The following is a 27,607-nucleotide window of genomic DNA, read 5'->3' as shown; positions in this document are numbered from 1 at the left end:
AGAGGAACAGGCCTATGTTTTGAAGCAATAAAAGACTTTAAAGCAGCCCCACCCGACTCCCATCCTGTCTGGCCTGGTTGCTATGGTGATGCCCCAGTTGCTCCAGAGGCGGCTGCTGGTCCTTGAAGTGGGGTTGGTGGGGGCTGTGGATCCTGAGCTGAAGTGGGCTGGGGTGAGAGGTCAGCACTGTCTGAGAACATTCCTGGCTGTGGCTGGGGGCCGACAGCCCCAAGGTTCCTCTCCATGCCTGCTTCTCTTGGCTCACACACCATCTCTACCCACTGCCCTCACCCTCCAGACCCCACTTCTGCTGCTCCCTAAAAAGAGTCTGAACCCACCCAGAATCCTGGAGTCTGAACCCACCCAGATCTCAGCTCCAGAAGTGAGGTTCTGGTGTGATGGCGGATCACAGGACTCAGGTATATAAGATGCAGTGAGGAGCTCAAGCCTGTTGCCCCAGGTAAGGGCTGAGAGAGACCATTGGAGAGAATGTGGGGGTGAAGGCTCGGCATAAAACTTCTGGAAATAGTCCAGGCAAGACATCATCAGCAGGGCTCAGACATGCTCTCAGCATGGTGGCGTCTCACGGGGCCAGGACCCAAACGTCCTCAGGGCTCGGGTACAGATCTGTGCTCCTGTCTCCCTTCAGTGGTAATTTATTACTAAGAACAATTGTTCAAGTACCAGATTCAGCTGGGCAACTTTTTGAATGTGTGAATTAAAAGGGCTTTAAAGTCATTTCCATTCCTAGAGGCTTCTCCTAACCCCTCTGAGGTTGAGTTTTCTTACCTATAAAATGACATAGTTTCTAGCCTGTAGAATCATTGTGAGGATTAAATGAGAAAAAAATATAAAGTTATCACAGTACTCAACAAATAATCACTTTTTAAAAGGGTGTTTAGAAACAGAAGAGATGGGATGAGAAAGAGCTCCAGTAATTACACACAGTCCAGCCAGACAACCTGCCAATGTCATCACTCCTGGAGGCAGGAGCTACTGAGGGATCAATTTTTCTTCTCATGAAGGAAGACCAGGTTGTACAGGAAGAAGGTGACAAGGTGAACATTCCACAAGGGAAAGAAAATGCCACCAGGCACACCGTGAAAATGCTGAAAATCTGTGACTTTTTTGCATTGTGATGGAAGCAGTCAAAGAAGCTTATTCTTTAATAGTACATTAATAATGACAAAGAAAAAATAAAGTCTCTTTTTTTAAAAAAATGAGATAAAATTAACATATAACCCTGTGTACATTTAAAGGGACCACATATTAATTTGATACATCTATATATTGCAGTGTGATAGCCATTGTAGCATTGGCTAACACCTCTATCATTTTATATTATCATTATTATTATAGGGACAAATAAGATCTAGTTTCTTAGCAAGTTTTAAAATACAGTTTTGTCCTTTTTTAAGTAAAACTCTAATTCAGTGGTTCTCAAAGTTTTTCATCTTAGGACCCTTTACACTTAAAAGTAATTGAGGACCTTACTGTATAATCTTAAAGGTCCATGGCTCAGATGGTAAAGAATCTGCCTGCAATGGAAGAAACCCAGGTTTAGTCCCTGGGTCTGGAAGATCCACTGGAGGAGGGCATGGCGATCCACTTCAGTATTATTGCCTAGAGAATCCCATGGACAGAGAAGCCTGGAGGGCTACAGTCCGCGGGTTGCAGAGTCAGACACGACTGAATGATTAACACTTTCTTTCACTGTCTAGCACAGGGAAATCTGCTTAATGTTATGTGGCAGCCTGGATGGGAGGCGAGTTTGGGGGAGAATGGATACATGTATATCTATGGTTGAGTCCCTTTGCTCTCCACCTGAAACTGTCACAACATTGTTTATTGGCTATACTTCAATATAAAATAAAAAGGTTTTTTTTTTTTTTAATTGAGGACACAAAAATTTTTGTTTGAGTTTTATCTATTGATATTCATACTGATTCATACTGATTCTCATACCTGCTTTTGTATTCAATCTATTGCAGTAAATGGTTTTGGTTGCAAGATGTGAAGGAAACTCAGCTTCACAATATATGTAGTTGGAAAAGAGAGAAATTAATAGTCTTTTCGGGCTTCGCAGGTGGCTCAGCACTGTAGAACCCACCTGCTGACGCAGGAGACACTGGTTTGGTCCCTGGAATGCGAAGATCCCCTGGAGAAGGAAATGGCAACCCACTCCAGTATTCTTGCCTGGAGAATCCCACGGACAAAGGAGCCTGGAGGGCTGCAGTCGAAAAAGTTTGAGAAAGAGTCGAGCGCGGGTGAGCCACTTCACAACTATAGTCTTTTAGTTTGCTGTGGCTGAAGCAACAGTTAGAACTGGAATGGAATGGTTCCAAATAGGGAAAGGAGTACATCAAGGCTGTATATTGTCACCCTGCTTATTTAACTTCTATGCAGAGTACATCATGAGAAACGCTGGACTGGAAGAAGCACAAGCTGGAATCAAGATTGCCAGAAGAAATATCAATAACCTCAGATATGCAGATGACACCACCCTTATGGCAGAAAGTGAAGAGGAACTAAAAAGCCTCTTGATGAAAGTGAAAGAGGAGAGTGAAAAAGTTGGCTTAAAGCTCAACATTCAGAAAACGAAGATCATGGCATCTGGTCCCATTACTTCATGGGAAATAGATGGGGAAACAGTGGAAACAGTGTCAGACTTTATTTTTGGATGGTGACTGCAGCCATGAAATTTTCTTCCTACTCCTTGGAAGAAAAGTTATGACCAACCTAGATAGCATATTCAAAAGCAGAGACATTACTTTGCCGAATAAGGTCCATCTAGTCAAGGCTATGGTTTTTCCTGTGGTCATGTATGGATGTGAGAGTTGGACTGTGAAGAAGGCTGAGCGCCAAAGAATTGATGCTTTTGAACTGTGGTGTTGGAGAAGACTCTTGAGAGTCCCTTGGACTGCAAGGAGATCCAACCAGTCCATTCTGAAGGAGGTCAACCCTGGGATTTCTTTGGAGGGAATGATGCTAAAGCTGAAACTCTAGTACTTTGGCTACCTCATGCGAAGAGTTGACTCACTGGAAAAGACTCTGATGCTGGGAGGGATTAGAGACAGGAGAAGAAGGGGACAACAGAGGATGAGATGGCTGGATGGCATCACGGACTCGATGGACGTGAGTCTGAGTGAACTCCGGGAGATGGTGATAGACAGGGAGGCCTGGTGTGCTGCGATTCATGGGGTTGCAAAGAGTCGGACACGACTGAGCGACTGAACTGAACTGAACTGATTCCTCTCTGATACTACACCAAAACTCAACAGGTGTCATTTCTTAAACATTAGTGACAGTGTGGAATCTGAAACTATATCAACAAACCGATTATATTCTATTAAAATCCACTGGTCCGTCTTGCATTTTGAATGGTTCTTTTATCTGTGCACGTTTCTGTAACTTGTACCCTGGTCATTCGGAAAATACTGGCTCACTGAGTTAGTTATCAGCTCTTCCAAATGTTGACACATCTCATTATACACAATACCCAACAACCAACCAACCAACAAAACACAAATCCAAACAAACAAAAAATCCTGTACGTTCATTAATGTCATTACCAATCTCATCAAACTTGGGAAGCTTTCAAACTCATGGTAGCAGATGGAAGTTTTCCAAACTCTAATTTTCACTTGAAAGCTCTTATTGTATCACTGACCAAAACACTAATAGTTTTCTTCCCTTGAAGTGACAGGCTTATTCCATTCACTTTTGAGAAAATCATGCCCAAAACTCAAGTCTGAATAACTATTTTTGTCATATGCTCTTTTAAGTGAAAGTAGCCAGTCAGTGAGAAAAGTGACTTTCGGCTCACAACTCAATCGTTTTGAGTGCTTTTCCTGGAGATAACTATCAGACTTCTTTATGCACACTTCCCCTTTGTCAGATGTAGTCAAGAGTCGAGATTTAATAAAATTTATAATTTTGTTGCTTTATCAACAGCAAAATTGGCCTTTCCTTCTCTTTTTTTTGTACTGAGCTCGCACAGTGGCTGGGAAAAAAAAGAGAGAGAGACTGCTGGTACAGTTGGGAGCCATGCCTTGATTCCTATTTGGGTGCCAGCAGTCCTACCCGCTGCTGCTCTGTGTCATCAGTGCAAATATCAACCAAGTGAAAATGGAAAAGAACAATTTAGTAGTATTATGAACATCATTTTTGCCAAGACCTGGAGAATGGATAAGAACTGACACGTGAATTCAAATGAAAGAATTAGAATAACTATATCTACTTTTCTTTTTCTTAAATGATTTTTTAAAGGAGTTATCACTCAAAGGTTTATAAAACGCTCTCACAAATATCCTATGGAAAAACTGAAAGCCACTTCCATTGGCGGCACTATTTGCTTTACTTCCTCCAAAAAAAGTGGGGGAGAGGGGAGGATTAAGAACTGGGAGGCCCAAGGGAGTGTATCAGGCATGTTGAGCCATCCATCAAGTGTGTCATGGTGAGCACACACAGTTCTGGGACCACAAAGGCAAGCGGTGCTGGGAACTCAGGGCCCTCGGTCAGCTTCCCCCACACAATCTCGCTAGCTAGCCACACACCCCCCGACAACAGTCACACACACACACACACAGCTGCACTTTGCCATGGCTAATTTCACACAACATAAACGCCCAGCTTAACTATGGTTACACTCACACAATACAATCATACAGCCACGCAAAACACCTCCATGGTCAAACACCCAACCTCACTGTGCTCAAAACCAAGTCACACGATTTTGTATTCACAGTTGAAGAATTTCAATGAGCACACACCCAGGCATCGCTGCAATCCAGTTATCAGTATGGCACATAAAACTCTGGGTCGCCACATGACCGTGTGTGTATGTTGTTTGCAAGGTAAGAGCATAGGTTTTGGAGACTGGCCAACCTGGGTTCAAGCTCAGGTTCTGCCACTTAGATTAGTTCTTTCACCTTGGGCAAATTATGTAACCTGCCTGAGCCTCAGTTCTAGAAAATGAGGATAATTCCTACCTTGGAAACATGATGTGAGGCAGGCATAAAGACAGCACTTTGTCTGGACAGATGTATCCTAGGGATAAGCTGTAACTGCCATGGATGGATTTTGTCACCAGAGGGCACCAGGGCTCCAAGATGTCAGTGCGGGCACTGGAAAGAAATCCTGCCAGGAAGCCCAGGATTCCTGGGGAGTCTGGAGTCAAGCGCAGACTGGGATGGCATGGGGATGGGGCTGCACAGACTCTGGAAACCCCAGCAAGGCTCAGGCCAGCCGAGGGCTGCTCCTGGGCCAGGTGGGCCCCTGATAGGATCCTGGCCTTCCCTAAGAAGGAGGATGAGCACTCACTATGTACCAGGCCCTCTTCCGTGCCTACTTCACCCTATTTAATCCCCACAACAGTACTGTGATTGGTAGCCGCTACTGATAGTCTTCTGTTGAGGGATATTGAGGAAAGCGAGGTTCTGGTTTACCTGGCTATTAAGTGGAAGTTCTGGGATAAGAAAGCAGGCAGCCATGGCTGTCTTGGGGACCCCTCCCATCCCCTTTCTGGGGCTCTGCCATGGCTCCCTGACCCTGGCTGTCTGCCCTGGAGCTCAGCCAGCCCCAGCTGACCCTTTCCCCTCTTCCAGCCTGCTCCCGGCCTGCTCCCTGAGCTAGTCCATGGGTAAGCGGCTTATCAGGCATGTGGGGAAGACTGATAAGGCAGGGCCCCCCAGTAAACCTTATCCAGCCTCGCCATCCTCAGCTGCTGGGAGTTGTGGGGTGCTGCCAGCAGATGGAGACCCACCCACTCGGGCCGCCAGACACCACCCACTTGGGGCCCAGTGTCACTCCCCATCATGTCACAGCTCCCTGTGATGTCATCATTGGTAGGCACATCATGGCTTAGTTCCTCCTCCCAGTCTGAAAGGGTTACTCAGACAGGACCCAGGGAAGCAGAGTCAGACAGGAGCCTTACCCAGGCTCCAGGTCAGCAAGCTGGGTTGGGCTGGACTGGGAGGAGGGGGTGGTGTCTCAGGATTCTCCCCAGGGTGGATGGCTATTTTTGGTGTTGGCTGCTCCACTTATAGCCACTCCTCCCAATCCAAGGAGGCTCTGGGTTCAGCAGGGGCAGGGGCAGTGGGAGGAATCTCTCATCCGTCAACAGGACGGCTCTGGGTGTCAGGCTCTAGCCCAGAACTAGCCTCCTGCTCCTCACAGGGAGGCCTGATCCGGCGGAATAGAGACCTTACCTCCACCCCTTAAAAAAGCAGTGAGGCAGAGATGGCCTGATGGAGAGACATAGTCAGACTCGCTTTGACCGTCAGACACATCAACTTGTTGACGGTCTGTGCTCACAGCCTGACATCCACATTCTCGCAGGCCAGCAGCCATTCATTCTCACAGCCAAGCCCTTGACTACACGTGGGCCTCAGAGACATGCTGTCTCACACCAGCACGTGACATACACATGGTCACGTTCCCATATGCAGGAGTTCCTTTCCTCTCAGGGCTGAGTTCCTAGAAATCAGCACAGTTCCCAGCACAGAGTAGATGTACATTCATACGTGGTGAGTAAGTGGACATTCACTTACACAGGTCATGTGACATGGGGTGGGGAGGGACCGGAGGAAAAGTCACCAGTCTCCATCCCACTTCAGGACAGGATGAGAGCATCAAGGAAGCATCGCTGCTGCTTCCAGCACCACCCCTGGCCCAGCTTCCGTGATAGCCTCTCCTCAGACAGTGCCAGTCACTGGAGGGACCTGGGTCAACAGGGCCACCACTCCCCCGACTCCAGATTCCTTCCCAGTGAATTGGCACTCAGAGCGCTGGATGTTAGGAACCCCAGAGGCCTAGACATGAGGTGCCCTGGGCATTTAGGGCCTCTGGGTGCTGGGAACTCTAGGTTTCGGGTTCGCTGTGGTGTTCAGAGCTCTGGCACCCTTGGCGTTGGGAATCATGGATTTCGAGAGCTCTAAGGTATTCAGACATCTGAACACTGAATGCTCTGGACATCAGAGCTGTACCCCAGACAGGCCAAAGTCAACGTTTCCAATCTCTCTTTCTAATTTTACCTGCAGTTGCTGAGATCCAGCCTGGGCCCCTGCTCTGATTCCTGTAATTGGCTCATGCTGCCCACCTGGACCAGGGCCAGAGAAAACACAGCAGGATGGGCTGAAGGGTACACGGAGCCCCAGAGGCAGCTCTTGGATCTGGAACCAACCTAGATCCCTCCCTTGCATTGGGACAGGGTAGGGAAGGTGCTAGGCACTGACCACTAGGCATTCAAGGGAGGAAGAAACTAAAAGCAAAGTCCAGGGGGCTTCTGCAGCTCCTGAGGCTGAGTCTTCAAGTCTGGTCAGGCCAGGCTGTAACTCAAAGCAATATCCACCCTTCCCCCACTTCTCTGCAGGGTCTCCCGGCACCCCTCCACCAAATGCCCAGTGCCGCCAGCTCCTACAATGCCTTCCAGAAGTGGCCTATGTCTGGCCTGATCCCTCATCCCACCAGAAACACACCTAAGCACACTCTGTGCCACCCAACAGAGGCCTTGCTTCTTCGGGCTGATGATGACTAGTGAAACCAGTCAGCACCAGGGGATCTGACGTGGACCCAGCCCTCCCAGGAAATAGCACTGCAACGGGAGGCTCCTGAGACACGCCTTAGACCACAGTGGGTGGGGCCCGACCGCTGCCTGCCCTCTTGCTGCCCTGCCCAGGAAGAAGCCAGCCAGGGAGATGTCTGACCCATTGGTCCTCCCCTCTGTCCTCTGGCCTGATCCCCCTCCTCTCCCCACGGTGGCTCAGGCTAGCCATGCCCTTCCCATCCTGTGGGCCAGCGGTCTAGGGTGGGGAGCTCACGGTGGGGGTGAAGCCATCTTGGCTCTGACCTGGGCTAGGCCCAAACCTGCCTCCCTTGGGGCCTTATTCTGGAAGAAAACAGCTGCTTTAGTCTCCGACTTGTGGAGACAGATGACTTTTCAAACCAGAATCTTTCTCCTAAGCTTTTCCTCAGGACTCACCTCATTGTGCATCTGCTTGAAGCCCTTTCTAGATAAAAATGGGTAAAGTGCACAGATCTATAAGTCTCTGTATATATGCAAATGTACTTTGTGTGATGTCATCAGTCTAGCAAAACCCATGTGGGCAACATTGCCAACTTTCCCAATTCCCCAGGGAAAATCTATTTCCCCCCACCCCATGGGCTAAAGTGTGAGACTGTCTCTCTGCCCCAGGATTCATCCCAAATGCACCTTCTCCCTGACTCAGGACTGAGCCCTGAAGCTCTCCTCCCTTTCGCTTCTCCCAATCCCAGCCCACTCCCCCTCACCCCCCCCCACCCCTGCTTTGTGTGGAGTCCTTAGAGTGGGGTGGCCACGTTGGTCCCAGAAGCTTCACTGACACTCAGTGCTCTTTTCTCAGGGGCCCCCAGCCCCAGTCTACTCCTTCAAGGGGAATGGAAGCCACTGTCCCACCCTCCTATTCTTCCTTGTCCCCACTCCACTCCATGGAGGATCTTCCAGCAGCCTCCAGCCTGTCTTCCCTGTGTCCTGGCCCTTTATGACAAGCCCCAGCAGGAGGGAGGGAGAGACCAGTAAGAGAATTTACATCCCAGCAGGACAGGCAGAGGGAGGGAGGCTTGGATCACAGGGGCCCAGTCCCCAGAGTTGGGCACACATGCACACTGAGACCCCACTGCCCCACAAACACAGATCCATCTACACAAATGCACAAGGGCAGGGGGCATGGGGGCCACAGACTGCTCAGGAAGAGGATACACACACGTAAGACACATGCAGTTCATTCATAGAAAACAAATCACAAACAAGCTATAAAATACAAATCACAAACCTGCAAGGCTGGGGACAAAGTAAAAATGAAAATACTCTTGCTGATGAGAGTAATGTCTCCAAATCGTCCCGGTTCTAACCAAGCCTCTAATGTGAATAAGTTATAAGTTCTGAGTGGTTGGGGCCCGGAGAAGCCTGGTGGAACGGATTGGCGTTCCTTGGCAGGAAGTGTCAGTGCCTGATACCTGCTATCTTGCTCAGAGCCTCTGTAAATAAAGTGGAATCTCACTTGTCAACTGATCTTATTTGAGTTTGGCATGTGCGAATCAGCTTTTTGGAGGCTGACTATCCCCAGGGAACAAAGAAACTGGTTTCCTGGGCAGACAAGAGTGAGGACAGACTCAGGGTGCAGAGAAGAGACTGGTCCCTTCCTGAGCATATGCTGGGGCGACAACAGTCCCCTGACGGCCGGTACTAACTGGCCCTTCTCCTCGAAAGCTGGCGGCCTCAAGACAAGCAAATGTGGGAGCCCCTTTCCACCAACTGCCAAGCTCTGCTGCTCAGAGGCAGCCTGGAGCAAGGTGTTTCATTTATTTTGCAGGACAGGAAACTGAGGCACAGCAAAGCTCCCTTTGGCAAAGTCTCCTATAGCTAGGATTGGAACCTCCAAAGTCTCCCCAGGGCGAGAACAGAGGGCCCAGGTTGGTGTCAGCAGCCCTTATAATACAACCACCCCTGTGCGTGCTAAGTCCTTTCAGTAGTGTCCAACTCTTTGCAACCCTATAGACTGTAGCCCACCAGGCTCCTCTGTCCATGGGATTCTCTAGGCAAGACTACTACAGTTGATTGCCGTGCCCTCTTCCAGGGGACCTTCCCAACACAAGGATAGAACCCGAGCCAGTGTAGGTTTGACCAAACCAGTGAGCAGGTCCGTGGAGAAAGGACCCCCAAGCCCTCCAGTCCCAAGGAGGAGGACCCAGGCCTTACCCAGCTGTGCCCACAGTCCCCAGCGGCACCGCTCTAAAGGGGATGGAATTTGCTCAGACTTCTCTCTAGGGGGAACGCAGGCGCAGAAGGCCGGGGGCCTGGCAGGCTAACTCCAGCCCCAGTCCCCCAAGTGCCCCAGGCCTTTCTGGCTTCTTTCCAGCCTAGCCGAAGGGGACGACATCTACTTCCTCCAAGGGCCCCAGCTGGAGGGCAGCGAGGATGGGGCGGAGCAGGGGGCTCCTTTTCGGAGCCCACTCCCAGGGGTTCGTGGGGTTCAATCGTCGGAAAGCTTGGAGCAACTTGTAATTTTATTCCCTGGGAGGAGGAGCCTGAGAAGTTGGCCGGGGGGTGGGGATGAGAATGGGGTGGGGGGGTGGCGTGGGTGGGCAGGGCGGCCAGGGGAGCTGCTCCGAGAGGGGAGGGACTTGGCTAGGTCTCCCAAGCCTTCTTCACTCTCCAAACTTTCACCAAACTCTTGGCCCCCGCCTCCCCGAAACCAAAACACAACAAGCTCAGGAGGAGCGACGAGCAGCTCCGCGGGGCGGGCAGACTTGCGGCGGCACATAGCCTCAAGAGGCTGATGCAACTTTCCCTTTAAGAAAGCCACCTGGGCGCACCGCGGCTCGGACCCAGCTCGCCTGGGCCGGGGGCTGCAGTATGGTAAGGGGGCTATGGGAAGGGGGCGCTGCGGCCCGAGCCTCTCTCTATCCTGCCGTCGGTCTGGGTGTTTGGTTGGCTCCACGGGGCTGAGCCCCAGGAAGAGCGAGAGAGAGAGCGAGCGAGCGAGCGAGTGTGTGTGTGTGATCGCGCATGCATGCGGGCATCTGTGGATGAGAGTGGGTGCACGCGTGGGGATGTCTGTCTCGCCGGAAAGGTCGGGTAGGTGCGTGCGTCTGGGTGTCACCGCTGTCACCAAGGAGCTGCAGCGGGCAGAACGGCGGCGCCGGGCGGCGGCGGGGTGGGGGGGTGGTGGCTGCTCCTGGAGGAGGGGGAGATGCGTGCCGATGCCGGTTTGGTCCCGGGCGGCGGGCGCGTGAAAGTACCGGCAGCTCCGGAACCAGAGCGTCTGTACGAGGCGCCAGTGGGTCTGCGCGCTGGGGCCTGCCGACGCCGGGCATCGGCGACCCGGGTCTGCGCCCCGCATGCGGGCTCCTGCTCTCCATCTTCTCGCCGGCCGCCGGCCGGCCTGGCTGCCTATCTGGCCCCTCCAGCCGCCCTGCCTCCCTATCTGCTCGCCCACTCGCCGGTCGGGTGCGGGTTCCCGCGCGCCCAAAGGTCCTGGGAAGCCGTGCCAGGGAGTCTCGGTGCCCTCGGACCCTTGTCTGCGGCTCCCGGCTTTGGGAAGGGGTTACGGCCACGGTATTCTCGGGCGGTTGCTCTCCCGGGAAGAATCCGCGCCCTCCCCATCCCAACCTTCATTCCGGGTGTGAGTAAGGCGGGCCTGAGCGGCCGCAGGTAAGGGTAGGGGCCTAGCAGCCCCGGGCGCCCACCCCCAACCGGTGCCCCGCACCCCGCAGACAACGGCCGACGGGAGCAGACCGCGAGGCTGGGGCCGGGAGGGAGGGGGGCTTTCCCGGAGGGCCGGGAGGGGCCCGAGCCGGCCCGGGGGCGGGGCAAGGGGGCGGGGACCTGGGCGCCCCGGTACTTTTCCACCGCAGGGGCCGGGGGGCGGGGTCACCGCCCCCACACCAGCTGAGAGGCCCACACGTGGCGGCTGATGTAACGCCCGCTCCCGACACCTCGCACCGGGATTAAGGCGAGCGCGCCGGCTTCGAGGAATCCGGGCTCTCCAGGCGGTGCTACAGCTTTGAAAGCAACCTCGCCTTTTCCTGCCGCTCAGGGGCCTCTTTTTAGCGGACCCGCGGCTTCTTAAAGGAGCCGCGCCCCCTTTTCTCCGCAGGCCACGCCCCCTCGCTGGCCACTCTTAAAGGAGCCGCGTCCCCGTCTCTCTGACAGCTCTCTCATAGAAGATAAAGGCCGGGGGTGGGGGGGGGGGGGGGGGGTGGTGCCTAAGAGTGGAGAAGGAGAGAAGGGCCTGAGAGGTTAAAGAACCCCAAAGTGAGGGAGTGTGAGAAGATTGGAGGGTAGTGGGTGAGGGGGGACTGGTTCTAGGAAGGGACTAATGGGCGACACTGAGCATGCCCAAGTGTTCCAAGCACCGCAGAGAAAACGCCCCCTTAACTCGGCCTACACTGCGACTGCGGCTCAGTGCCCAGCTCTGAGGATGCAGAAGAATCACACCTCTGCCCTGGGATTTCTCCAGCTGGTGGGGAAGGCAGATTTGGACACAAGTAACCATGCTACAACGGCTGCGTGTGAGGAACGTGTTGATCAGATGTACACTGCGTGCATTGGGGGTAACCGGGGGCACAGTGGGAAGACTGCAAGCGGAAGAGAAAGGAAGGCTTCTTGGTGGTAATGGCTTTGGAATGGCTTTGAAGATGGGTGGGGTATATACAGATGGAAATGGGAACAAGGGTGCTCAAAGAAGAGGGAATTGCCTAAGCAAAGGCATGAAGGCAAGAACCCTCTGGGGATGCTGGATAGTCCCACATGGCCCGCAGGTGGCCATAAGAGGCTGTAGATAGCTGATTTGGGCTCTAGGCAGAACTAAGGGCCCTTCCCCACTCCCACAGCCCCTCCCCTCCCTCCATCACAGTGAATGGGAAATTATGCTTCCTCTTCTTTCTCCTAAACTGTGAGGTTCTTGAAGGCAGGAAAAGAACATGTCACCTTTCCATCCCCAGCAATGACTTCAAGGCTTGGCCCAGATGGACCCTTAACATTGACTGACCTGACAGTCCTGTCTGGAGGAGAAGATGACTGAGCAGTGAGACAGTAAAGATGGACCAGGTCCTATGACTATCCTCTCCCTGTCCTTCCTTGGGTGGCTCATAGGCAACTTGAACCCAGCTCACCCAACCTAGCTCATCCTCTCCCCACTCCAGACCTGCAGCATCCCCAGCACTTCTGTCCCTGGAATGGGCACTGGCTTCTTCCTATAATACCCATAGAAACCAGAGACCCCTCCTTATCCCTCACCCCCAAGTCCAATACATCACCAAGTCCTACCAAAGTTACCTTCTATATTTTTCTCAAATCTGTGCACCTCTCTTCACCCCGTCATCACCTTCCTGAACCAAGCCCCCTCATTCCTGGCCTGGCCTATTGCTAGTCAATTTCCTTTCTTCCTCTCTCCCCTCCCTCCAGTCCTTTCGCCATACTAATCTAGGTTGGCGTTTTCAAAATGCACACGCCACCAATTGCTCCTCCTCGCAGTTACAATTCGGGTTTAAAGACTTCAGTGGCTGTCATTGCCCTCAGGATAAAGATCAAAACAAGGCCCCATAGACCCTGGCCCTGCTTATGCATTTACCTTCATCTTTGGCCACTTTCTCCCTCACTCTCTGAGCCCCAGGCTCCTGGTCTTTCTCTATATTATTTCATTTGCTTGAATCTCTCTTCCTCTTCTGTTGCTCACTGTTGCCTAATCATGCCCCTCTGACTCTTAAACATCACTTCCTCAGGAAAGTCCTGTGTAACTCTCAGACAAGGCCAGGCCTCACTGGTACAGACTCTGGTAAAGAGGATCTTTCACTTTCGCACCCTTTATCATAGGCTCTAATTATACGCATTTGAGTCACCGGTTTCACTTGTTTCCACCCAATCTGTAAGCTTCAGGAGGCCAGAGACTCAAGAGTTCTTGGTGCCCAGCACAGGTGCCCAGAGCAAGCCTGAAATAAATATTTGTGGAATAAATGAACTGAACTGTGGCCAGCCCTAACTGCCTGCTGAACAATTTAGGCCATATCCTGTTGGCTGTGGAAGACTATTGGAAGGAATCAGGGTTTTAGGACTTTGGGAAGATTAATGGATTGGAGGGAAGGAGAAAGTGGAGGACCTGTAGAATCGAATATTAAGCAGAAACTTCAGAAGGTACAAAGGAAGTATAATTAGCCCCATCTTCCAGATTGAGAAAACCAAGGGTCAGAGAGGTTAAGTAACTTGCTTGAAGTCACATACCTAGTGAGTTGGCAGAGTCAGTTCCTCCTCCCAGGTCCCAGAGTCCAAGCACTTCATCACAAGCTAACCTGACTCTGACCCACATGGCACAGATAGAGAAGAGCTTGTCAATAGTTGCCCATATATGGTGAGGGGCAGTCCTGGTGCCAGGGTAATGTGGATGCCCAACCCCTATCAGAGGACCTGACCTATCATAGGCTTTCAGGTGGTACTTTTTGAATGGATGGATGGGGCCATTTAACAGGAATAGCAGAGGCAGGAGAAGTAGCAAAGCTTTGCACCCACCCAACTCTTTGTCCTGGGAGCCACGGCCAAGGAGTCTTTTTCCCACCGAGAAGGAGAAGCGCCTTGAGCACAAGGGCCATATTTGCATTGTTCAGGGATATCACCCTGTAGCCCAGGTTCCAGGACAGTGTCCTCAGTTTACCCATCTGACCAGAAGGCACGATGTCCAACCCGTGAGGTGGCTCCACTTCATTACCATCCTCATTGTCATTATTATTTGTTAGCCAAAGAGTGACAGCTTTGAAGACAATAAGTCTAGAGTTTATAGCTTGGAGGCAGGGATGTGGTGAGTGAGAACAAGAGTATGATCACATTCCCTCTTCTTCTGACCGACCCCAGAAGACCAAAGCCATGAGCAGGGACTTCTTGAGAGGGGCAAGAAACCTGGCCTGGATGACTAAGGGGAATGGTCACAAGTCACACCCTTGCCTGGCCCTGAGGAGGTTATGCAGGACATCCTGCGACCAGGGGAAAGGCCGAAGGGAACCTAGGGAAGATTTGCATAGGCAAAGAAAAGCTGGTTCCTCCTCTCTTCTAGCTTTCCAATGACTTCCTTGGTCTGCGGGTGAACTCTTAAGGTGGCTGTGGGTGGGGCCAAGTGACACGAAATAGCCTTTGCACTACAGTCCACAACTGAAGTGACTTAGCAGCAGTAGCAGCCACTCCCTGAGAGTACCCAGAGAAGACCCCAGTCCTTCCTGTGACCCATAGAAACCTCCTATGAAGGGTGAACCTCCCTGTCCATCTGACCACGGGTTTTCCTCCCTTGAGAGCATTCCTTGAGGCTCTCGAAGTTTGATTCCATTCCTGTAGCGTGATTTCATTCCTGTGGCACGTCAAAAACTACTTTGTCTTGCATCTGTATCCATCCCTCGACATCAAACATTCAGACACCAGCAGCCGCATGGCCGTGCCTCCTGTCAGTCTGTCTGCTCCCCACCCCGCACTGCCAGCCCCACTTGACTCTGAAAGATCTCTTGAGCTGACCTGGCTCCTGATTCCAAGGCCTCAGTGTTATCCATTTCCCTTCAACTCAATTCCACCAACACTTTCTGCAAGCTGAGCTGGGCACAGAGGAGTCAATAAAACATATCCGACCCTTCAGGGAACTGGCCAACCCACAGTTGACAGACATAAGCAAATATGTCTAGAGTGAGTTTATAAGGACACTGGTAACACAAAACACAAAAGAGGAAGCAATTTGTTCATTCTGGAGTGGAGTGGGGGCCATGTCAGGAAAAGCTACAGAAGAGAAGTAACACTGAAGCAGGGTCCCAAAGGGTTTGTAGAATTTCACCAGGGGAGCAGAAGTCAAGGTGTTCGGCAGGGGCCCGCCTGAGCAAGGGCACGGAGGCATGCCTGCACATGCTGTGCTTGCTGTGCCCAGAGCTTCTGTCTGGTCCAAGTTAGTGATGTAACAACAAGCCCAGATGCCTGGAGCCCAGGCTGAGCAGCACCAGGATAAGGAAGGCCCATCCTGGCCGCTTGGCCGGAGCGAGGTGGGGGAGCATGTGCTGATCCAAGCTGACTCCCCTTCAGGGGAAAGGTTGAGGCCATTCACACAGACAATGAAGGAATTGGACCCTGTCCCAGTTCTGTGTTCATTTTTTATCTTTTATAGAATTGGGCATCTGGAGAGTCAAAAATAGACCATTGCCCACTGGGACAGGAAGCCTGGAGACCAAGGGATCCAGGGGAAGGGTTGGGAGAAGAGTGAGGTAGGAACTGGATTGAGGGTCATCCAGAAAGAAACAGGGTGGGAGGGAAGAGCAGCAGGTGATCTGGGCTCTGCACTACCTGTTCTGGAGGGCCACACATGTCCTGCCCTGCCTTCCCTGGGCCAGATCCTCACCTCATTCTCTGCTCTCTCCACAGCTCTGGAGGCCTGTACTCTGAAAGGTGCTAGAAACAGAGCCTGTGAGTGTGGTCTGGGAGTCCAGAGCCCCTAACCCACCACCACCATGGTAGGAAAAGGTGCCAAAGGGATGCTGGTGAGTACAGGGGTCAGACTGCAGGGAGAGGGTGGGGGTCATGAGCGCCGTCCGTCTCTTCTGGGGCCTGCTGTCAGCTGCTGGCCTCGACAGAAGGGCCTAGGAGGCTCCATGGGGCCCCAAGTCTGGCACTGCCAGGACTCCTGAGTGGTAGGGCTGTCTCAGGCCCAGGCAGGCAGCCCCTCACCCAGCAGATTAGATACTGCCACGGTTCGGAGCCCACAGCAGGCAGATTCTGCTACAGAGCCCGAAAGTCATGCTGGGGAGCAGGAAGCACACTCCCCACACTCATCACAAGATATCCTGGAAAGCAGGCTGCAGTCGATCTTGCCGGCAGGGCTGTCCTATGGCTGACACCCCGACACCCCCATCCTGTGCTCTGCCTGCTGTGGAGAGCATTCAGTATGTGCTGATCAAGGAGTACTCAGAGACGGATGTTTCTCGTCTTCCACTCGAAAAATAGCATAGAGCATTTCATGTTAAATCCATGTGAGGTCTTTCAGGAAACATCCCTCTCCCCTTTCGCCAAGTCACAGCTCTTCACTGCCTGCTGCCTCAGAGCACAGGAGAGGTGGTATGAAGTAGTGGGCAAGAGCAGGGCCAGCTCATGGGTGGATGGCTCATGGATGGGTGGAGCCGGCCAGCTCTGGAATCAGAAGCCAGGAAAATACCCCAAGGGCAGTCGTATTTCTTCTCTGGGGATATTGCCTCAAGATCCAGTGAGACTGCAGCTGCCCTGGAGGAAGCCAGTGGCTAAACATGGCCCTTCCCTTGGCTCCTCCCTTCCCCACGTGGATTCTCCCGTTGCTGTTCTCATTCACTGAAAAACTGATTGACCCAGGGTCTCTTGCTGAGCCCTCCCCAAACAAGCCCTGTCTCTCACCAGGGATTCTGGGACTCTTAAGTCCAGGGTCCAGAGAAATGCTGTTGGGAGGGAGCCAAACAGTTGTGCTCCAGGCTCAGGACCCTCTCTCCGGCCTGGTCCTGAACTTCCAGCATCCAGCCCCTCAGGCCTACTCTGGTCTGGCCCACTCCTGATTGGAACAAGTCTGAATGAACTAGGCTTCTCAAAGTATTCCTGACCCAGCCTGAACTCTTAAGTGCTCAGACGTAGGCAGAGACGGAGGGCTCAAGACCCTCATACTTGCTAAGGGGGAGTAGATGCCGTGATAGGATCAAGACTGGCTTCCTTCTTGCCAGAAGTGTTGGAATTGCCATGGGCCCGTAGCAGAAACTGGAGTGCAGCTCTGCCCCTCCCTCCATGGAGATTCTGAGTCCCATGAAACTTAAGAAACCCTCTGAGTACTCCCTGGCTGCTCTGCTTTCTCTGGAGTGACCCTGAAAGGACTGGCGCGGGCAGGCAGGGATGATGGGGGACCCACGTGGGCAGCACAGAGAGCCTGAATCCCAAGGTCCCAGAACCCCTGGCGGGGCTGAGCTTCCCAGACCCCAGGCTCTGCCGGCCAGCCTGTCTGTAGAAGGGAATGCTGCCTTGGGACGCCTGTTCCCAGCACCAGGATGTGCCTAAAGATAGCCAGAGCTTAGTTTCCTTCATGCCCTTTGACCTTTGACATCTGCCCGCCGCTGCTGTGTCTGAGGCTCCATAGCAGGTCCCCTGGGCACCCCCAGTGGTTGCTCGAGATTCTATTCCTGCTTCTTTTTCAGTTCTGTTTATGACCCTGGGCTACACTATTCTCAGGACCCAGTTGGAACCAGTGCTGCCTCCATGTAGCGCTTGTCTCTGAGGAGCGCCATCCCTCTTAGCTAACCTGGTCAGCTGAACCCGGACTTCATTAGCTGCCCGTGGTCCCCTAAGGGCAGATCATGAAGGATGTTCCTTCTCTAGAGGCCACGGTGGGGCAGAACAGAGGGAGCTGAGGGCCAGGCGTGTAAACCAGGGGCACTTGGACCCTCCCAGGTCTGTGACTTCTGTCGCCATTTGTGCCCTGGTATGCGGGAGTAGGCAGCTGGCCCTGGCCATGAGGTCCTCACTTCCATCGCCCTTTGCCCCAGGATTGGGTGTGAAGACATGGGCCCCCTGGGTCTCCTCAGGGTCTACCCTATGTCATCCTTGGAGCCTCTGCTGGGCTCTCCATACAGCAGGTGCCCCGTGGAAGGCAAGCCACTTCCCAGCACGTGCCCAGGCCCACATGCCTGCCACACGTGTGCCTCCCCCCGACTCCCAGCCCAGATGGTCTCTGCCAGGCCAGCTCAGCTGCCTCCCTCACGCCTCAGCAGCTCCTAGGACAGGGCCGTGCAGGAACCCAGCTGGCCGGGGTGCCTCCAAGCCTGGGAGCAGCTGGGATGCTTGGGGGCACCAGGGGTGGGGGTGGGGGTGGGGGTGGGGGTGGTTCCTTTCATGGAGACCTAGTGCCTCTATTTATACACATGTAGGGCCAGGTTTCCTGGGGCTCGGAGGACAGGGAGCTGGTAGCAAGGAGCCTGGGACAGCAGAGCCCCACTGGCTCAGCTTTCATCCCACAGTCTCATACGAAGTCCACCTCAGTCCCTTCCCCTGTGCCTGCTCCCCACTCGTACAGCATTGGGTAGATAGGCCTTGGTGAGCCTCACTGGTCTCTCACCACATCTCTGCTGCATTGGGTGGCTCTGCTACTGGGAAGCCTCATGATGAATAAGAGCAGAGTCACCCAGGCTATTGCTCCAGGTGCCGGAGCAATCGTCCTAGAAGGCTTTGAAAGCACCACAGGCCGCCTGGGGCTGCCCCACCCTGACCTGTTCTGTTCTGCTTTGACAAGAGTGTTTAGATACTTATTGTCTGCAGCAGCCATCTCAGAGCCTGGTGCACAGTGGGTGCTCACCCAGCCCGGGTCCTGGCATGTGGCAAGTGCAGAACCAGTGTGGGCTTGACGTATCCTGGGAGCTCAGCAAGCACAGGGTTTGACATACACTGGGCCCTCCCTTGGTAGAAGGCTTGCCACTTACCAGGCATTCTCCTAGCATGAGTCCCAGCATGTGACAAGTGCTCAACCAGTATGACATGGCACTCATTGGGCACTCACCTAGCACAGTGCCAAGCGCACAGTACATGCTCACCCTACTCAGGGCTGACCATGTCCTGGGTCCTCACCTGGCCCAGAATTTGGCATACGTGGGGCACTCGTCTAGTGCAGGACCCAGCAAACCACCAGGGCTCCCTGGCATGGGGCTGGCACACAGTGGGTGCTCTCCCAGCACTGGACCTGGCACACACTGGGTGCCTTCCTAGTGCAGTTTGACACACAGTAGGTCTTCTCCTATCTCAGGCACCAACACGCAGTGCGCACTCTCCTTATATGACAAGGACTAGCACAGAGGAGGTGCTCTCCTAGCCAGGCCAGCCTGCACAATGACTGGATAATCCTAGACTCACAACTGCCGCCTCCCCAGTGAAATGGACAATATCTAGATCCAGAGGGAAAGGCTCAACCTCCTCAGGCTTCCTCTCTGGATTAGGACCTCCCCTCCATTCCGCTTGTCCTCCTTCCCCACCCTGGACCCCTGGAGCCCACCAACTCAGCTCTGTGGCCTCCCCTCCCCTCACACAGCTTCCCGGCAGCCTCAGCACCCCAGCACCCCAGCACTTTGCAGTCCTGCCTCAGCAGGACCTTCCCTCAGAGTCACAGGTCACAAACAAAGCCCCTCAACTCCTTGACCCTCTGGAGGAATGCCCACTCTTATTAAGAAAAGTCAGAGGCGGGCTTGGGGGAGCCAGCCTCCCTGAGTGGGGCTAGAGCAGCTGGATCCCACTAATGAGCCCTCATTACGGCCAGGACCCAGCTGGGCTGCTGCCGCCTGCTGTCCCAATGGCCAGAGCCAGAGAAAGCTGTCCAGCCAGGGCTGCCTGTTCTGGGCACCCGGCCCAGGCCAGGGCAGCCAAAGCCCAGAGCCCACCCTGGGTGGAAATGAGCATTTGGGCATCATGGATGACTGGGCCTTCCTGGAACCAGTGGCCTAGCCAGGGGCTTGGCCCTCAGTCTGGACTCGCAGGAAGTCAGCGGAAGTCAGCAGAGCGTGTCTGGGGACCCGGCTGCGTGAGGCTGGCCTGGAAGCAGCTCAGTCACTAGGATCTGAGGCCATTCTCTTGGGAGACTTGCTTAAGCCAAGATCATTCCCCATCTTCTCTCCCAAAATGGGCATAGTAGCATACCCACCTCGAGGGGCTGTTGGGAGGATTAAATGAGTTAATATATATTCATATGAAGTGTTTAGGACAGCGTCTGGCTCACAGTAAGCACTTAATATATATCATCTATTGCTATTATTAATAATGTCCACTAGCTTCAAAGATGGGTAGCTATGATCCCCATTTTCTTTTTTTTCTTTTTTTTTTTTAATTTTAAAATCTTTAATTCTTACATGCGTTCCCAAACATGAACCCCCCCCTCCCACCTCCCTCCCCATAACATCTCTGTGGGTCGTCCCCATGCACCAGCCCCAAGCATGCTGTATCCTGCGTCAGACATAGACTGGCGATTCAATTCTTACATGATAGTATACATGTTAGAATGCCATTCTCCCAAATCATCCCACCCTCTCCCTCTCCCTCTGAGTCCAAAAGTCCGTTATACACATCTTATGATCCCCATTTTAGAGACAAAGAAACTAAGACCAGACAAGTAAAGTAACTTGCCTAAGGAGATGCACAGAGGGAGGTCCACCAGCGCTGGGGTTTGAACCCAGGCCTGTCTGACTGAAGACTTTGCCTTTTAAAAAATAATGATGTTGGGACTTCCCTGGCAGTCGAGGGGCTAGGAATCCACCGTACAGTGCAGGGGACATGGGTTCGATGCCACTGGTCAGAGAACTAAGGTCCCACATGCCGTGGAGTAACTCAGCTGTCACACCACGACTGCCGACCCCACATGCCACAACTAGAGAGCACGTGCGCTGCAACTTAGACCCAATGCAGCCCACTAAATATTTTTAAAATAATAATAACAGAAAATTTTAAAATAGTGTCATCCTGCCATGTTCCCACTGGGGTCAGCACACTTACCAAACTCACAGGGAAGGTCCTTTACCTCAGAATTCATGCCTGATATTAGGTGACTAAGATCCTACTTTGTACCAGACCCTTCGCCCACCCATCAGTTTCCAAAAACCGGAAGCTATGTCTCCCCAGCACCAGAACACTCGAGCCCACCTTCCTGGTCACTGGTTTGTGGTGGCCCAGCACCCGCTGGAGACTGACCAGTGAATGCGGCCTCAGAGAGGAGGGATGGAGGGTCTGAGCGACATTCTGCCCAGACCACTCAGCACCCTCTTCCAGAGGGACCGCCTCAGGTTCTAGGTGACACAGTGCTAATCCTCAAGGATCTGTGATCTGAGCCACCCTCTTGGCTAATGCCATCTTTCTTCAGACAGGTGACAGTGCAGTTCACCAGGCCACAACTCTTTTGCAGAGTCAGTCACATTCTTCTGTGAGGCCACACTCTACCATCTTGGCTGGCTGGGGATCCCCAAGTCTTGGGGGGATTGCGCCAGGGCCCATCACCCCTCAGGCCACAGCACTCTGTGAAGTCGGAGATGCTCTGGTAGTGCCCTGTGGCTATGTCCTCTTCTCCCTGCCCCTTCACCATCTCTAGTGCCCAGTGGTACCCAACCTCGTTACCAGGAGCCCACCAAGTGCCAGGCCTGTGTGCTCAGAACCATCTGGGCCCCAGACCCTACTCTAGGACGCGACGAGCCGCCTTCTCTCTCTCTCCTGCGCCCGCTCTGCCTCACCCTGTGGTTGTGAGTGTGTGTATGTGTTTTTTGTTCCAATAACTTGCTGGGAACAAGGGAGAAACACAACAAGCCCCACGTCTCACTCTAGCTGTGGAGCATCCGCGCTGGGCTGCATGGGGACTGGCTGGAGGGGGAGGGCCAGGGGAGGGGGTAGGCAGAGCTTCGGGAGGAGATGAGGTGAAAGTAATTGATGCTGCCCAGCCGGCAGTGGAAGAGGCAGGGGATGCGTCAGTGTCGCCCGGAGCTGGCAGAGGTGTGAATGAGCGGAGGAGACACGCTCTCTCCGCTCCAAGTGCTCACCCTGGGATGGCGGCGGCTCAGGGACCTGTGGCCCCCTCCTCCCCAGAACAGGTCAGTCACCTTCCAGGAGGTTGAGCCCCCTCTCTGGTGCCAGGCAGACTGGGAGGCAGGACTGGGGGTGGGGAGAGGGGCTGAGTGGTCTGTGCCAGGGAAGGGCAGGCGCAGCCAGCCAGAGAGACAGACACCAGCAAAAGTGACCCAAAAAGTTGCAACTGTGCAAAGGAGCAGGAAGAGTTAGCTGTGTGGTAGGGGCGCGGGGGAGGAGAATGGGGGTGTGAGGGCTCCCCCAGCCCAAGGACCTGCTGAGAATCTGCTCTGTGTATCAAAGCTGCATTGTCCTAGCTCCCGGGGAGACGGGCCGGAGGTGCCCAGGAATTGTACTAATCAATACAGCCCCATTGTCTGTGCCACGGCAGTTACTCCTATGGGGAGAGTGGGTGAGGGGGCAGGGGGACTTGGTACAGGGGCTTCGTGGTGAGGATGGGGGAAGGGGGTGGGCAAGCCTCTCAGCTGGGAGGCGACAGACCCTGTGGAATGTTCGCCAGTGTCCAGGACAAGGGCCCGGGTGGGGTGGGCACCACCGGTGTGCCCTCATCCCTGGAAGCCGGGGATGGGCGGGGATGGCAGGCACAGTGTGGCTGATGGCAGTGAGGGAGAGGGGACTGGGACAGCCACCTCTTTCTCGGCAGCAGATCCTGACTTGACCTCCAGCAGGCAAGAGAAGGAATGTCCTCTGGGGAGACCTGAGTTGGGTTTGGGAGTAGCATTATGCAGGGCTGCCCTTCACCCTCAGGACTGCCAGGGTCAGCAACCAAAGCCACTTCCAAAATGCCAGCACGATGCCAGCCGTTTGGGGCAGAGGCTGCTCACGGCTGCCACAGTGTGGGGCAGGACTGTTGGGCTCCAGGGCAGAGGCAGAGCCCACCCAGTGGTCTTGTCACTATCCCCAGGGTCTGGAGTGGAGCCCGACATGCCCAGGCTGCATCTCCTGTCTGCTGTCCACAATATTGGCGGGTCAATATTGGCAGAACCCTCTGCCAGTCAGGGCTCTGGGATGAAACAGCACCGGGCACGTCCTTGCCTCTCTCACCTCCCATATGAGGGCCTGATCCCCTGAGAGGCGCCATGAGGTGTTCCTTGAGGCAGGAGACACTAATAGCCCCTGCATACGCTTGAGTCTAGGGTAGATTTTCCCATGGTCCTGCTCCTCCAGCCCGGCGCTTAACTCTTTCCCATGTCTGGATCAGCAAAGCCACCTGAAGGATGGAAAGCTCTGTCATTGCAGGGCAGGTGCTGCCTCAGGAAGACAAGTCGGGGAACCAAGAACCAAGGGGTGTGAGGTCCCGGGGTCTCCCGAGGCAGCCACGGTCTACTGTCACGGCTGTGCTGCCTGAATTCCCCGACTGGAGCTCAGAGAAGGCTGCCAGGGATCTGGATTTGGCTCAGGGTCAGTCTGGGATGTAGGGTCTTGCCCGTTCTCCTCTGCAAAGTTTGTCTTGGAGAGGACTTCACCCTTGAGCAAACCCTGGGGCTTCAGAGTCCTGGACAAGAAGCCTGCCGGCTCCCAGCGGGGCCTGCCCCGCCCAGCCTGCTCCAGGAGTCCTCAGTGTCCACCGAGAACAGAAGAGAGAGCTCTCGATTCACAGAAATAGCCAGTGGACGCTGCTCTCGGAGGGCGGGAGTTGGCACCCTGAACACAGCCATCGCCCAGAGTAGAAACCTGGGCTGCCTCGGAGTCTGGACAGAAGAAGGGAGGGGCGCCTCTGCGGTGGGGGCAGGGGGTGGCCTCTGGAGCGGGCTCTGCAGCGCTGTTTCTTTACACTTTGCTGGAGTTTCCAATTTTTTTTTTTTTTTTTAATGATAAGCTCATAATCGGAAAGAAAGCAAATAACTTTTTTTTTTTTTTAAGTTGTTCAGAAAGCCAGTGGGAACTAATGGAAAATACAGGAGAGAGTCAGAAATAACAAATTCCAGGCAAGGCAGAGCTACAGAATCTAAGGAGATCTGTTGAGGTTGTCTGTCTGTCCCCTGATTTTATAGCTAAGGTCTCTCAGTGCTAAGAGTGGAAGAGGTTTGGGATCCTAAGGGCGCAGATTCTAGAAAGCTAGGATGCTAACCCCCAGTGTGGGATCCCCGCCCTGCCAAGCCCAAGGTGTGGGGGGGAGCTCTGCTTTCTGCCCTCGGAGCTGAACTGCCTGAATTCCAGGAGTTCACCCAGAACAGTGAATAAACAGAGGGCAGAGGGCTAGGGAGAGGACTTACATAAGCAACTGCTCAGTGCGGCTCACCCTCCTGGGCAGGGATGGGGTGGGAGGTTGTGAACCCAAGACAGGTCACAAATCCTTGTGCAGGCATGGACACTGCTGCCTCAGTGACTGCTTCTATGGATAGGGGCGCTGAGGTCTTATGTGTGTATGTCTCTGCACAGCGGACATCATGGAGGATGATCAGCCAGCCCACCCACACAGCCGTGGAAGGCACGCCCCATAGCCTGCATCCTGCCAGGCCTAGGGAAGCTTGGGCACAGGGCAGGGCAATCCCCACCCTGGAGATCACCCATGAGGCCCATGAGGGCAAGTCAGAGGTGAGGGTGGGGGCTATCCAGGGAGCCGGAGGAGGAGGGACCAACCCAGAAGGGCACCAGGCCGCTCTGGTTTAACTCACCACCCAGATGTGAACAAAGGAGGGAGGTTGGGAGGGCAGCGAGGGCAGCTCCTGAAGTGGGAGATGGGCAGCAGGAGCCTGGAGCCTGGCCAGTCGATGGGGCTGAGCTGGGTTAGGCAGATGGGCCACCAGTCTGGGTCAAACCCATGAGCACAAAGAGATTCTTTTGTGGGCACCTCAGAGCGAACAACCTCTGCAGGGACCGTTACTATCAGTGACAGGCCTTCCGCCCAGCAGGTAAAAAAGAATGGAGGGCTTAGAATAAGGAAAATTATGCAAGGAGAAAAAAAGTTGTGCAGCATTGGAAAAGTCTCGCCGGCCTTGGCATTGCTGTCCAGGAAGGAAGTGAAGGGGAGTCCCCAGAAGAGGGCTGGAAGGGAACTAGAGCCCCCGGGAAGCCCCACAGAGGGACCGTTCCCTCCAGTGTCCTTGGAGCAAGGTGGGCTTCCTCTGTCCTTTGCTGAGCGCCATGCCCTCACCAGCCAGACTGCCTGCACAGAGCTTGCACTGGAATGAAAAGTCAGAGGCCTAGCTGTGGAGCAGGCCCCCACGGCAGCATTCCCTGCACAGCTCCTGAATGGGGCACTGAAGGGCTGGGTACAGGGTCAGGGAGCAGCGGCCGGTGCTGCTTCTGCGGGAGCTCCTCCCACCACTTGCAGGGCGTCAGTGCACCTCCTCCTGCGTAGCGGACCCCTCCTGTTTGTTACTTCCCACCACGGTCCCATCCCCGTCTCCAGTTCCAGGCCCCAGGCCCCCAGGCTCAGGCCTCCAAGGGGCACAGCCAGCCGGGCTGAACTGCTGAGCGCAAGGCTCAGTAGCGTGCTGCTCGTAGAATGCGACTGCTGACTCCTGAGGGCTCAGTCAGCCTGCGACTCGCTGCTGGCCACCCTCCCGGGCCCCTCCGCGCCAGGGGAGGAGCAGAGACCTCAGAGGCCCAAGTCTGGTCCTGCTGCACTTGCTCAGGCCTTGAACATCAAACCTTAGGACCTCGGTCTCTGCAAGAGGCCTTGCCCTGGCTCCACCCGTGAGGCCACCCTGGACCCTCAGTTGCCTCTCTTACAGCTGTAACTGCTGCTTAGTGACCCCACCCATGTACTCTGCAGCTGCCACAATCCTCCATTGTGCCCCTAAGTAAACAAGCCTCGGACAGAATAAAACTGTTATTGTAGGATCAACATATAGGCGGCCTATTTGGCTGGGCTTTGTTTGGGAATGGATAAACTACCCCAGGCAGGCCTCACGCCCTCTGAAAAAATGCCCCCCGAAGCCCCATGCTATTGCTAGGCCTGTCCCCAAAAAATTCTCTAGGAGGTGGTGACAGGCTTAGCCGGGATTCTGTAGGGACCTGTCACACCAGGTCTGGGAGTTGGCCCCGCCACACCCCTCTTCCGCCCAGAGCCGAGGTGGCCTTCAAGCCTCTTCATCAGGGCAGCCTTCTGTGACCTCACGCTGCTCCCACCCCCACCCTAGTCATCCTTTCATGCTCTTGTGACTTGAGAAATTCCCCTTTGTGGTCACGTTAAAGTTGCATGTAAAAATTATGTGTTTATCTCATTAATGGCTTACTTCCCCCTGGACTTCTAGCTCTGAGTGGGTCGGGGTGTGTTTTGTTCGCTTCTGAATTCCCTGAGCCTGAGGTAGGGCCTGGCACATAGTAGGTGCTTGTGAACCTCCGAGGCTGCAAATGAATGCACACAGGCTCTCCTGTGGGCAGTGCTGGGTCGGGGGGTGACACCTTTGTGTGGAACAAGGGTGTCTGTGCAGTAGTGCCCACATGCTGTGCAAGCCCGGAGCGGGCCCCCCAGATGCGCCCACTGAGAGCAAAGGGTGCCTGGCTAGGAGGGCCACCATCAGGTGCTGGGGCCTCTGGGCCTGCCTTCCCAAATAGGCCTTCCTGGAAGGCACAGGCCCGGTGAGACCATTGCCCCACTCTGCGCCTGTCGGTCAGTGTCAGAGTCCAGCAGCATGGCAAGGCACCAGGCCCATTTGTTTCTTTGCCTGCGTGCCTTGAGTCTGTCTCTTTCAAACTGAGGGTCTGTGTCAGTACAGTGCTGTCCCTCAGAGGTCGTGCAGCTGTATCTCTGATCCTGGGTGTCCTCAGGGACCCTGGCCATTTCTCTCAGGAGAACAGCCCACCTCTGGGAGACTGTCTCTGTCACTCAGGGACTCTCTGGGCCTTTCTGTTGGTGACTCTCAGGGTCCTCCCTTGCCTCTGAGACTCCTCTGACCCTCAGGCTCCAGTTCAGGGTGGCTGACTCAGTGTCAGGGGTGGAAGGGACATGACATGGGGGACGACGGGTCTGCTCACACTTATAAAGGGACTTACTGGGTTAGTCCCAACTGTGGGGTTGGGGTCCTCAGTGGGGCTTCAGGCCACCTAGTCCAGCCCCACAGCTCCCCAGGCAAGCCTGCAACCTTCCTTTGGGGCAACCCCCTCATCAGCCCTTCCTGACCAGCCCCCTCTTCTGCAGCCCATGCTCTCTCAGCTCAGAGACCCTTTTCCGGAGTCACTCCCTCTAGTTCCCCTGGCAGAGTCTGTCCTCCAAGTCTGGCATGGTGCCTACAACTCTGGTCTCCTCCCCCAACTCATGGCCAGCAGACCTCCGCCCCAGCCCAGGTCAGCTTCCCCAGGGCTCCCCTTCCCAGTTGTGGGCAATAATTAGAGATGGCTCCCCTGGCCTTCCCATCCTGAGTCCCAGAATGCCTTCCTCAGGCCTGGCCCAGCTCAGTTGCTTGCCCCTTCTTGTACCCTACGGCCCTGACCACCATGTGCCCCCTAGAAAAAGTCTTCAGCTGGGGGAGGGGTCCAGCGTCGCCTCCCCCACAGCCGCCTGCCATGGGCAGCGTGCTCAGCCTGGTGATGTGGTGGTGGCGGGTGGGG

The 27,607-nt window shown here is 54.3% G+C and overlaps 1 protein-coding gene and 1 long non-coding RNA gene across 9 annotated transcripts in view; one reads left to right on the top strand and one right to left on the bottom strand.

Moving 5' to 3' along the window:
- Window positions 1-8,925, bottom strand: part of LOC121817808 (uncharacterized) — a 29,858-nt gene extending 20,933 nt beyond the window's left edge. Inside the window, exon 1 of the long non-coding RNA XR_006057856.2 lies at window positions 8,811-8,925. This is a non-coding gene — a long non-coding RNA (uncharacterized LOC121817808). The remainder of the gene's footprint in view (window positions 1-8,810) is intronic.
- Window positions 8,926-10,234: 1,309 nt separating this feature from the next.
- The window catches only part of SLC6A9 (solute carrier family 6 member 9), a 31,770-nt gene continuing 14,397 nt past the window's right edge, over window positions 10,235-27,607 (top strand). For 2 of the 8 annotated variants that reach the window (XM_027968910.2, XM_042239737.1), the window contains exons 1-2: window positions 10,235-10,396; window positions 15,920-16,035. In XM_027968910.2, coding sequence (XP_027824711.1) covers window positions 16,006-16,035 — 30 coding nt within the window. In that variant the 5' untranslated portion in view covers window positions 10,235-10,396; window positions 15,920-16,005. Of the gene's footprint in view, window positions 10,397-10,546; window positions 10,616-11,943; window positions 12,152-12,483; window positions 12,590-15,919; window positions 16,036-27,607 lie in introns of those variants that run through there. The other 6 variants (XM_027968917.2, XM_042239750.1, XM_042239747.1 and 3 more) reach the window with 5 other exon arrangements.

This window comes from Ovis aries, chromosome 1 (assembly GCF_016772045.2).
Source record: "Ovis aries strain OAR_USU_Benz2616 breed Rambouillet chromosome 1, ARS-UI_Ramb_v3.0, whole genome shotgun sequence".
In the NCBI taxonomy this organism is placed as follows: Eukaryota; Metazoa; Chordata; class Mammalia; order Artiodactyla; family Bovidae; genus Ovis; species Ovis aries.
The sequence above is the reverse complement of the archived record's forward strand: the minus strand, read 5'-3'. Positions and strand labels throughout refer to the sequence as shown.